At 35.9% G+C, this 12,865-nt stretch overlaps 1 protein-coding gene across 1 annotated transcript; it reads right to left on the bottom strand.

Moving 5' to 3' along the window:
- Positions 1–7,969: 7,969 nt before the first annotated feature.
- LOC112727783 (hsp70 nucleotide exchange factor FES1) lies at positions 7,970–12,214 on the bottom strand. Its single transcript, XM_025777683.3, has 6 exons — positions 11,848–12,214; positions 10,442–10,584; positions 10,257–10,307; positions 9,532–9,753; positions 9,337–9,439; positions 7,970–8,858 (listed from the first exon to the last, which is right to left on the bottom strand). The coding sequence occupies exons 1-6, from the start codon at positions 11,931–11,933 to the stop codon at positions 8,315–8,317; spliced, it is 1,149 nt and encodes a 382-aa protein (XP_025633468.1). The 5' UTR covers positions 11,934–12,214; the 3' UTR covers positions 7,970–8,314.
- Positions 12,215–12,865: the final 651 nt, after the last annotated feature.

The following is a 12,865-nucleotide window of genomic DNA, read 5'->3' as shown; positions in this document are numbered from 1 at the left end:
AAAAACGCGCCAAAGGAGGAGGGGGAGAGAGGTGGCAGTGGCGATGGCCCGTCACCTCCAATTTTTGTGACTTAATTTTTATCCTTGTCCTTTGCAGCCCAATTGGCATCGGTCTCTCCTCTATTAATGCCAACGTCGTCAATGACGCCACCTTTTCTTGATTTAAAAAAATAAAAATCTAAATATTTTTGTTATTTGATTGATTGTTATTCTTAAAGGATAATGTAATTATAGTTGTGACAGTGAACAAAGAGAAAGGTGGGGCTGATAGCTAGGTAGAAGGGTTGAAGTAGTTGACGTTGATGCTATCATGGTGGTAGTAGTAGTGACAGCGATAAAGTAAAAAAGAAGAGAGAAGGTAATTAATATAATGTCAATGGAAGATTGTGAAAATTTGAGATCTAAGAAAGAATGGATAGGAGTGGAGTTGAGGTTAAGGATAAAGATCGAAGGTAATTCAAAAATTTTATTAAAAAATCAACAAAAATTTAAAATTTGTATATTTTTGTCACATAAAATTCATATTTTAAGCGTATAATATTAGTTTTCTCTTTAAGGAATATTTTTATCAGTGTTCATAAAATTAATAAACACAAATAATTATTTTTTCTTTTGTAAAACTCTGAATTTCTCTTAGTCCAACCCTTCTCTACACTTTTACCATTTTCTTTTAACCTTCCATCACTCTTAAGTCTTAATAGTTGGCTTGAAAGATGAGGAGCAGTTTAACTATCACTAGGTTTAACTATTTCTTGTGATATATTAGAGCAAGTCCAATGTATCTGTATATTAGAGCAATTCCAATGTATCCGTTAAAGAGATTACTATATTCTGACATAAAAATTTTGGTAAAATTTTGTGTGTTAGAGTGGAAGACCAAGAGAGTCCTTTCTCTTGGATCGAGGAAGGGAATCCCTATAAAGAGAAACTTTGAACATCAAATAAAATTTTGTAATATGATAAGTTAATAAAAAAATAAAAATACATATTACATATATGTTAATAAATTAATAATATATGATTGTACTGGAGGGCTTCGGTATGGGTTGAGAGATGGATTGAAAAGGTCGAAGCGGATGCCGGATTATTTGACTGGAGCAATGGGGGGTGGTACCTGCAAAGACACTCCGACGCTCAAGTCAGAATGGATCTGAGAGGTATAAAGTGAATGAGGTACCTGAGGGGGCCTGGGGCTCCCCTTTATATAGGTGGAGGTAGTTTATCTTATCTTATCTTGTTTGGCCAAGATAAGGGAGATATTCAAATTTGAATGTTGGTTAGACGATCTAGTAGGCCAATTTTGGGCCATCTAAAAGAAGGAAGCGGTCCGAACCCAGAAATCCGGGTTCATAGGCTATCCCGGGTGGGGGATCCGAAGGTCGGATCCGTAACAGTTGTCCCCAGAGCATGAGAGCATGTTTGCTTGGTCTCAATGTTGAGTTGTTGGGGAGTTCGGTTCTTTGTAGTTTTAGAGACTGTAAGGGGCCTGGAAAGGACGTGACGTCATCCTGGCTAATTGGCGGAATGTTGGTGGATTCTGCTTTCCGTGAGTTGGAAAGTCATTAGCTTAGACCTTAACGCCACTTTTGTTGATGAGTTTGGTTTTCTATTATCGGGATGCCGTGAAGGGCCTGAAAAGGAAGTGATGTCATCTTGTGCCGATTGGCGGAATGTTGGTGAGTTCGGCTTTCCGCGAGTTGGAAGATCATCAGCTCATGCTTGTTTTATGTGGCATTTTTGGACTGTTATTATGAACTTATTTTAGGCCTCTTGGTAGGCTGATTTTAATACTTTGCATATCTAGCTTATTTGGATACCCATTCTACTAGCCTCGGAAGTGATCGATTTCTAGGGGTATTCGTTTAACTTATTTAGATATCCACTTTGTTTTTTATATATTCGTTTTGTTGGCCTCAGGGTGATCGATTCTCGGGTAGCCATTTACTTATTTTGATATATGTTTTGTTGACCTCGGGGTGATCGATCCCCGAGCCACCGTTTTTTGGATATCCGTTTTGTGTGGCCTTGGGGTGATCGATCCTGGGGTAGCCGTTTACTTATTCGGATATCTGTTTTGTTATTTGGATATCCATTTTGTTATTCGGATTTCTGTTCTGTTCTTTGGATATCCGTTCTGTTATTTGAATATCCGTTCTGCTATTCAGATATTCGTTCTGTTATCTGGATATCCGTTTTGTTGGCTTCGGGTTGATCGATTCCTGGGTGGTCGTTTACTTATTTGGATATCCGTTTTGATTAGACAACTTAAGCAATAAATAAAAACGAAAAAAGCAAAAAATAAAGGGTAAAGAGATAGTCTTAAATGACCTCGATCTTGTTGCTTCGGAAGGATGTTTCTACGTATAGTAGCGCCGTAAGTTGGTGGCATTCAAGGATCTCAAGAGCTCGGTCCCATCAAGTCTTTTGAGCCTGTAGGCTCCTTTTTCGATTACTGTCTTGATTCGGTAGGGACCCTCCCAGTTGGGCGTGAGTTTCACTTCTCCGGGAGTGGAGGGACCGATGTCGTTTCATCATAAGACGAGGTCTCCTGGTCCGAAGTCTCGTCGTATCGTGCTGCGATTGTACCTTAGGCTTATTCTCTGTTTTAGGGCTAGCTCATGTAGGAGTGCTATGCTCCTGACTTCGTCTGCAAGGGCCTGCTCTGCTTCTTCATCATTTCCTCCCACGGTTCTGCGCGGGTCTTGGCGTGCATCGAGGTCGGCAAGGAAGATGCCCGTTGCGTCTCGAGATCTTTTGCGGAGGGCCAAGCTGGTGTTGTCGCACTCTACTGCGGCTTTTCGGTCCCCGTCTATCGTTTCGATGGTGCCGTTATCGGCTTGGAACTTCATGATGAGGAATTTGGTAAAGATAACGGCGGATAGGTCGTTGATTGTTTTCTTTTCGAGGATGATATTGTAGGTAGTGGAGTCTCTGAGGACCATGAACTCGGAAAGGATAGTTTTTCTCTGGCTTCCGGTTCCGATGGTTAGTGATAATACTATGGAACCGTCCAGTTTGAGAAAGTTATCCCCGAGTCCGGTTGCTCCGTTGCGGTGGATTTGCAGATTTTGGTTTCGGAGTCCCAACTTGTCGAAGGCTCCTCTGAATAGGATGTTGGAATCTACTCCAGTGTCGACTAGTATTCTTTTCACGATGTCGGTTCCGACTTTCACCGAGATGACGAATGAGGCATTTTCCACTGAGGTGCCATGTTGGCAATCGTCAGGGGAGATTGTGATCGCCTCTGGCACCCGAGGGGTTGGTACTTGGTTTCTTACGGCTAGGATTTTGAGATCTTTCTTCAGTGCTTATTTTGACTTTTCCGGTGCGTCCTTCCCAATGATGACATTCACGATTATGGAGGGGTCGGCCTCCATGCTTTTCCTGGGATGGTTGTCGTGATGTCCTGAGGTTGCGCCCTTCGTGTTCTGGTGATCTTTCTTTTTCCATTCTTTTGGGTTCTCGGATGATTTTGGCGAACTCGGAGAGTTTGCCGTCTCGGATGGCTTGTTCAAGGGCGTCTTTTAGGTCAAAGGAGTCTTCGGTTTTGTACCCGTATCCTTGGTGGTAGTCGCAGTACAGGCTCTTGTTGTCGCTTGTCCATTCCTTCAGTTGTCATCCTTTTGGCAGGATGCCTCGTTTCGCTATTTGGTGGTAGATCTCCATAATGGAAGCGAGTAAGGGGGTGTAGTTTGAGAACTTTTCCATCCTGAGTGGTCGGTTGGTGTTTAAGGGTTTGTGGTATTCTTTCTGGGTCTCTCTTGGTGGCGGGTTATTACGAGGTACCGTGTTGCCATTTATTAGCGGCCACGACTTGACTCACCTCTTCGTCGTTTTTGTATTCCCTTGCTACTTTTTGAATTTTTGTGCATAGGCCACGACTTGGCTTACCTTGGTGGTGAGATATTTTCGGAAGTCCTCGTATATGAGGCCGTTGGTCAGAGAAAGACTGGCGACGGAATCCGTGAGTCTGTCGACCGTTAGGCACTCATCATTGAACCTATCGAGGTATTTCCTCGTCGATTCGTCTTGTCTCTGGTGATTTTGAACAAGCTAATGGGGGGTTTAGCTTTGGTGATTTTGGTGGTGAACTGGGCCATGAACTTTCTGGAGATATTATGGAAGCTAGCTATGGAGCCGTTCGGGAGGGCATTGAACCATTTTATTGCGGGGTCGGCTAAGGTTACCAGGAAGGCCCTGCACCGAGCCGTATCGGTAGCTCCTTTTAGATTCATCCTAGCCTTGAAGGCCATTAGGTGTTCCTGGTATCACGGTAAGATCAAATCCTAGAAGTCGCTTGGTTTGTGTGCTCCGGGTGGTACTGTTCTTTGGGTGTAACTCGACCTTCGAGGTTTTGCACCTTGAGGTACAGCTCTTGGATTATCTGGACCGCCTTCTTTCCTAGGCCGTCGGGTGACTGGGCTTCAGTGGGAGGACGGTTGTCCTCTCTTGGTTGTTACTAGGTCGGGGTTGGTTGGCGATACACTGCGCTTATTATCCTCCCGTGGGTGCTGGGTGGGAGGAGTGTTATCTTGGAGTTCAAGAGTTGGGCTTCGTAGGTTTGAGTTGTGGTGGTGGCTGGAGGATTTCTCCTCGAGGTTCTCCATCATGCTGCCACGATTTGGCAGTCTCCCGCATCTATGCAAAAACCTTGAGAACTTTCTTGATCTCTTGGCTCCTGAAGGGTTTGAGCTTGGCCATAGAGGTGGCGTTGAGGAGGTCGTTCATGATGAGCTTCCTTATGAACTTTCAGTAAGATTCGAAGGGGACCATGGCGACAGAGTTGTCGTAGGTGACCATGGTGGGCATGGAGCCAAAGTAGAGGACAAGATGGGGCCATGGCACTTGGAGAGATGGATGAGGAAGTGGTAGATGAGAGGGTCCAAGAGGTGGAGGTGTCCCACTAAAGGGAGACGGGACTTTGTGGGCTCGGAAGGTTTGGAATTTTGCCGTTGGAGTAGGGCGAAGGTATATAAAGAGTGTTATCACTAAGAAGGTGATTACAAGTTGAAGAAACATTATTCCTTTTTCTCTCAGTTACAAGCAAGAAATCAAGTGAGTGAGTTTGAGGGTTGCTCCTCGAGGTTCTCCGTCATGCCGCCACGAGTTAGCAGTCCTTACAGACGACGCCAATGTACTGGAGGCCTCTGGTTCGTGTTGTGAGATGGATCAGAGGCTTACGAGTTGAAACGGCTGTTGGATCGTCTTCTTGGAGCGACGGGGGTGGTACCTGCAAAGACATTCTGACGCCCAAGTCAAAATAGATTTGAGAGGTATAAGATGTGTGAAATGAGTGAGTGACGTACCTGAGGGGGCCTGGGGCTCCCCTTTGTATAGGTGAAGGTAATTTATCTTATCTTATCTTATTTAGTCAATATAAAGGGGATATTCGAATTTGAATGTTAGTTAGACAATCTAGTAAGCCAATTTTGGGCCTTCTAGAAGAAAGAAGCGGTTCGAACCCGAAAATCCGGGTTCGAAGGCTATCGCAAGTGAGAAATCTGAAGGTCAAATTCGTAACAATGACCATTACATATATGTTACATATATATTAATAAAAATATACGATCGTTAATATATTATTGTTATTATTAATAAATTATATTTTATTACTCTATATATATTATTTATATATACTCATATTCTCATAATTTATTCTAATTTTTTTAAATTTATAAAACTAAAATTTTAATAGTATTTTTTTATTCAAAAAAATAATTTAAACTAATTCAACTCATTTCAATTACTTACAATTTTTTTTTCAAAATTCAAATACTCAACAATCTTAACCTTTACTTTAGACTCTCAAATTCAAAATCAAAACTTGACGCTACCAAATATATTTTAAAGTCCGAACTCAAAATATTTCTAATTTCAATTTTCAAATTCTTTATAATAATCAATTTTCTATTTTTCAACCAAATAATCAAAATTCATAAAGACCACATTATCCATTTTCATCCATATTTAACTTTTATCGAAAATATTACTCCAATATTCTTACTATTTTTAACTCAATTCGGTGCATCAACACATGATTCATTTAGTGTTGGTAGCTCTTCTAATCCATCCACTCAGACTCTAATACATTCTAGTCTAAAGAAGAACAAAAAAAAAGGATAAAGAAAAAGTACAAATGTCAGAAGACCTTAGCGAAAAAAAAACATTCATCGTTAAAAAATTCTCTCTCATGAAAGATATTAAAAAGGTTAGAAAAAAGGAATTAATGGACAGAAAAAAGAAAAGAGAAGAGGGTACATAGAGAAAAGATTATGCCAATTAAAGAAAAGGAGTTACAAATTCAAACAACAATGAAGGAACAAAAATTATAAATTTAAAGGTCTGTTAAAAAAATGGAGATAAATGTAAAAGAAAGAGAAATAAAAAGAATAGCTAAAGAAAGGAAAAAAATTGATATATAAATACTTAATACTGACACATCTACAATGAGTGAAAAACGACGACCTTTTTATGAAATTGCATGTGAAAAAATAATTAATAAATAGTTACTTAATGGTAATTTTACGATGCATGTTGTAATTATAGAGTTTTATATTTTTTATATTAAGTAATATTACAAATTAGTTTAAGCTCGAATTATATATTGTGTATTATTGTTGTTTATAAAATTATTAAGTTTTTTTTAAATATTAATTTTTTTATAATAAAAAATTATTTTTAATTTACAAATTTTAATAATAATATTATAAAAAATTAATAATTATATTAATTTTAATTATTTTAATTAATTAATTAAGTTTGACTATAATAACTTAATAAGAACTAAACTTAATTCTTTCTAATGAAAAAAAAAAGAGATATTTTAAATTCTTATTTATTATTTATCATATAAAAATTTATGTGTAATTATTTTTTATAATAAATAGACCATAAATAAAAATTGAGATATATTTTTCACTGAAAATGGTCTTATAAATTTTATTAAATATATTACATAATTATATATTATATTTTTTAATTAATATATATTCTATAATATTTAATTAAATATTACTTTTTATATTATTTTATTTTATTTTTATTTTATATTCATTTTTTAAAATTTATTTTTTTAATTGTATAAAATTATTAAAGTAAATATTAAAAATATAAAATAAAAATAGTTATTTAATATTTTTTAATAATTTTATAAATTAAATTAATTAATTTATTTAAAAAAGAAAGGATATAAAAAAATAAAAATCAAATAAAATAATAATATTTAAGTAAATATTTTAAATTTTTTTTTTATCAAAAATAGGAGACTCGAACCCACAACCTCTTAATTGAGTATGGAGAGACTATGCCATTTGAGCTATTACTCATTGGCAAGTAAATATTTTAAAATACCTATATATATTAATTAAAAAATATAATATATAATTATATAATATGTTTAAAATGCATGATATATAACAAGAAATAGCATAGCCTAATAATAGCCACGCTTCACTCGATTTCTTAAACCTGTTCAAATTCTAATCAATAGCTGACAATAAAAACCGGTTGCCACAGTAGCAATTTCATAAATAATTTTTAAAATAGAGACATTTCAGTAAAAAAATCTAACACCTCTATAGTCGACCTAATATCAATTTCTTAATCTCTTACCTTAACGTTTTCAATTATATAAAAATTATATTATAAATAATGTTAATTCATATATTAAGAATCTAAATTCTAATATTACCTGTACTATTTGAAAAGCAAATTTCATTTTATAAAATCTATTACATTATCTATTATATTATACAAATAAAAACAAAAAAAAAAATAAATTAAACTATTAAAATAATATCTAAAAATTTACATTAACAAAAATAACTCCAAAAAATTTAAACAAATAAACCTTGCTAAGTATGTAAAGAAGAAACTTTTTGTATAGTATCCAGGCAAGTTCATATATTGAAATTATTTCTAAATCAATATCTGAAAAAGAAAATATGGGTCCAATATGTAATACTTTGGATTTACAGAATATGTAAAAATATTTGTATATAACAAAGTTTAGTTTTCATTCCATTGGTTCTTGTATTTTTCCTCGGATCAGGTGAAACCGCGACAAGAGAAAGACGAGTAAAATTTCAGAATGTGTCATACTCATACAGCAAGATGGCGCAACAACTCACAAATCAAATTGAGGGAGAATAATAACTTATCAACTTAGAACACCCCATGAAAGGAGAATCTGGGTGAGAAAAGGGAAGTCACTACTTAATCTTAAGCCTATGAATGTGTAGAAGACAATGAAAAATGAGTTGACAAAAGCTTCATTTACAAGTATCCCTCTGAAAAACTTGCATTTTCTATTACTCTAACTACCTTGATTGTCGCTGTTCCGAGGAGGCGGCCCTGGCCCTATAAGCAAAGGAGCCTCCTTCTTTTCACTTTTGGATTCTCTCTTGGAATTGGGGTTTGCGGACGAAGATCGAAGGGGTGGCTCGAAAAATTTGCTGGCGACATCAGGAGGGGCAGCTGCATTATCTTCTCCAGGCAAAACTAGAAGACCCTTTTCTCGAAGAGATGACGGCTCGTTGAAGCAAGTGCTCCAGAGGGAGTCCACAAGCTGCCTCTCCTCCCTGGCCGCCCCAAGGTCTTCAGCTGACATTAAACTGATTCCATTTATTCGTTCTTGAAGAAGTTGCTTCATTTTCTCATCGTCTTCTGTGGAAGCTTCATTTTTAACTTCTTTTTTGTCACGAGTAAGCTCAAGAAGTCCGCGGAGGGCCGCTTCTCGGACATCTGAATCTTCACTAGAGGCAAGGTGCATCAGTATCCGTGGAAATCCTAGCTCATTTGCAATGCTGCAATCTGAAGTATTCTCATTCAAAAGGTAATGGATCAAGTTGAGAGCCTTCCTATAAAATTGAAAATTGACCAAGATTAGGTATTAGATTCCATCACAAGTAATGAGCATCAAAAAAGCATAGTCAATAAGTAAAAGAAGAGCACATCAACACTGTAGTTCCAAGAGTTTTTGTTTAAAGATTAAATAGATACACCTTAACCCCTAAAACTATTTTAACTAGCATTAACATTAAATTACATACACTTTATACTCATACAAAAAGACCTCTTTTCAGGACGAATTGCATGCATTTGATCTTTCAAGGACTAAAATGTATGCATTAAATCTTTTTACTCGAGTCTCAAAATGAAAATCTCCCAAAAATTGAAGTGTATGAATTTAAAGTACTGAAGTGTTGAAACAAAAATCTTTCACACACTTCAGTGTAGATTTATTCCATTTTGTAATTACAGACCAATAATATGGATATCATATGGTAAATTACAAATTTCTATACAAACAAACTCATCAGGAAAAACCTTAATTACCTTTGAAACCTCACATTTTCAGAAGTTAGAGCATCTTTTAAGGCTGCATAACCATTTGCAAGACGAAAGGCAGCTATGCCAGATTTGTTGTGCCGAATCAGTGCTGTCAAGTAGTCCACAAAAACACGTCATGAAGATTACAAGGAATATGCTAAAACTGGGGAAAAAAAATTAAAAAGAAAAAATACTACATACAAGAGATTGCTCCAAGTGCCTGAGTCCTAACATTCACATCAGGATCTGAAGTGAAATTGGAAATAAGAGGTTCAAAGCCATTTGCTTCCATAACAAGTTGCTGACTACGAGGATTATTCTGGACTATTGTGGTTACAACATCAGCAGCCTTTGCACGAATATTGGGATGGGAGTTCTTGAGGTAACCAAGAAGCGGAACCAACCCACCAATTGAATGGAGATCTGGGAAATATGTACAAACCAGGAAAATAAGTGAGACATACATTTCTTTCAATCAGAAGCATAGAGCCATATTATTCAGCCGCAGATAAGACAGGCACCAAAAATCATAGAAAAGGAATGATGTTAAGGTTAACAACAGAAGAATGGTACTTCGGCAGTGCCATCACATAGAAAAATAAGAGGACAAACAATATTTTTCTACAGAAGCATAGCAAAAACCACATCAACTGAAAACAACATGAGTCATGACACCATGAATAACATTTATTTTTGCAAAGCCGGTACAACTCAAATAATGGATTACCAATTACCATTGACCCTTCATTGCCCAAATTTTAAGAGAGACACAGCATCATACAGTGAATAATGCATAGAAGATGATATATGAACATCAAGCGTAAGCTGACACATGTCAAGTACTTCACACATTAATAATCACTTAAGCAGTGTCATTATCCTATTCAACACAACAGACCAAGTTTATAAGCATCCTAAAGACTCACCATTGGCCATATCAATCGACTCAACATGCTCTTGCAACTCATCTAACAAATCTGTCAAAAAAAAAAAGTTAAAATAGAGATAAACCCCAAGTCAGTACAAGATTTAAAAAGAAAGAAAATGACTCACTAAAATATTAAATGTAAATTTTATTTTATTTTTTATGTAGCTTTCACATGTCAGATACCTTCAATGTCTGCAGGGGTAACACCCTGAGATTCCAAGACTTGCTCTGGAGTCTGCATTACAAGGGTAATCTCTTTCATACGTTTTACAACATCAATGGTCTGTGCTTGCATCGCTTCCATAAACCATCTCCGATCCTCTTCACTACACAGTACAGAAATTAACAAAATCAGACCCTGGTAATACTAGCCAATCCCAGATCTTGTCACATCCCGGACATCACCTAAACTGGGAGGTTGGGATCCCAGGACATGGGATGGCTGGCATTTGAACAACGGTAGAGGGAAATCCTATGATATATATAGCATGCCTATTGTATATATTTTATTTTTATTTTGAAGAAGGGGAAAAAATAAACCATGTATGAAGAATCATAGTAATAATCCAAAATCTTAAGTTCTATATTTCATAATAGTTCCATAATCCATACTAAATAAACTCACCAAGTCATAATTCCTAATTTAAGATCTCAATGATCAATCATCATCTCGAGTGAAATTACCCATATACCCCTTTTAAACCATCGCAGAAGTTGCTTCTTTTTTTTTTTTTTTTTTTTGTAGGGGTGGGAGAGAACAACAATTTCCTCTTAAAATATACAAAACTAACTAAATTTTCACAAAGGAGTATACAACTTTGTCTACAACCGTATGCTAATATTCCTCTGATTTCAAAATTACAAAACCAACATAGCAAACCATAATATTTGGGCCCATCCCCATCCATATTCAACTTCTAAAAGATAAATGTATCCCTTTCATTTATACTAGAATTTTCAATACAACTATGCAACAATGCATGTTATAAAGTATAAACCATAGCTACAAAACATGAAACCTTGATACCTCTCAACAACAGAAACATATTCATAACATCAAGAAACTCGCACCCTAATCAGCTGAATATCAATATCAATCTCTTCATTGATAAAAGAACGTGACCTTGCAGGAAAAAAAAAAAGCCAGGGAAAAGATAAAGGTGTGATGCATTTTTATCTTCTGTTTTCATTTTCAGCATTTTCTGTTTCTGTTTTCATCTCCTGTTTACTCTTTTGTGTTGGCAAAATTCTAAAAACAGAAAACACTGAAAATAAAAACAGAAAATAAAAACCCTAAAGAAAGGCAACCTAAGCTTCTAAATTATTCAATGAAAGAATCAGAATAGATTGATTGATTCTTAACTTCAGTCTTCAGGCTCTCCATTCATAACTTCATATTGATTAAAAGCATAAAACCCCACTTTACTCCATTAAGCAAAAATTAACAATACTATTAAAAAATGCAAAAATAAATTAATAATATTGAAACATCGACTTCCCTTTTTGCATCAAAGGGGGAAAAACTTACTATAACGAGCTAACTCAACAAGAAGAACATACTTAGAGAGAAAAGAAGAGATTGAAAGTACCTTAAATTGCGAGTGGGGCGAGTTCCATCGGAGTTAGCAATGCTCCATTTGAGTAATCCATCCCAGTTAGGTCCTTCTTTTGCCATTGTTGCTCGATTGAAGAAAGAGTAGAAGACAAGAAAAGAGGGAAAACTTCGAATAGGGTTTTAAAATTCACGAACAGAATGAAGAAGAGGGTTTTGGGAACGCGAAGGGGTTGGGGGTACTTATTCGTGTGGCAAGCGCGTGAATGATTCGGGAAGCGTCTCAAGGATTCGGGAGAGTGGTGGAAAGTGGAAAGAGGAACAAGTGAACAACGAAGAAGTACCGAATAGAAACTTGGATTTTTTTTTTTTTTTTTTGGTATTCCAAACTTGGAGTTTTCGGCATTAGACTGTTAGGCCATGGGCCTTTGTTATATGGCTCAGACTCGGGCTTCGGCCTACAATTCTTTTCCATTTTTCTACTATTATAATTATGTTTTGGTCAAGACAGTTTCTTTCATAGCATCTTCAAAAACATCTAGATACCAAAAAAAATTCAAAAATATCTAATTTCATCTATCAGTTTTAGGATTATTTTTAATAAATAAAATAAATATTTTAATTACGAATATACGTTAATTTGAGAGTATTTACTGATTTCTATTAAATGACTTATCTTATTTACATTGTAAGCTCAACTCCGCACAACATAAGGATTAGCACGCTTTCGGAAAGAACATAGAATAGTAGAGGATCTAGTATACGGAACACGACGATCATTAGAAATTCACGAATTAGAGATACTGTAATATACTCTTTACCATAATTTCTCATACCAGACCAACCCACTAAAATACAAATAGGGATCAGAAATGTGGTCAATATCACAAAGAAAAAAGAGAGATCGTCTATACCCAAATAAAAATTGATGTTTTCATAAGGAAGCCATCAAAGGCTTTCCACAAATTGAAATTTGGCTATAGAAGGATCGAATTGTATCCGAGGAACAAGGAAATACAAAAAAGTAATAAGAGAGGCACACAAACCAATCAATC

The sequence above is a fragment of the Arachis hypogaea genome, chromosome 12, assembly GCF_003086295.3.
Source record: "Arachis hypogaea cultivar Tifrunner chromosome 12, arahy.Tifrunner.gnm2.J5K5, whole genome shotgun sequence".
Taxonomy (NCBI): Eukaryota; Viridiplantae; Streptophyta; class Magnoliopsida; order Fabales; family Fabaceae; genus Arachis; species Arachis hypogaea.
Note: the sequence above shows the minus strand (reverse complement) of the source record. Positions and strands in the feature narration are given on the sequence as shown.

Coding starts and splice junctions, on each gene's coding strand:
- LOC112727783 (XM_025777683.3), bottom strand. CDS start 11,933: ATGGCAAAAGAAGGACCTAACTGGGATGGATTACTCAAATGGAGCATT. Junction 10,585..11,847: donor CGCCCCACTCGCAATTTAAG/GTACTTTCAATC, acceptor TGTACTGTGTAG/TGAAGAGGATCGGAGATGGT. Junction 8,859..9,336: donor GAAAATGTGAGGTTTCAAAG/GTAATTAAGGTT, acceptor TCAATTTTATAG/GAAGGCTCTCAACTTGATCC.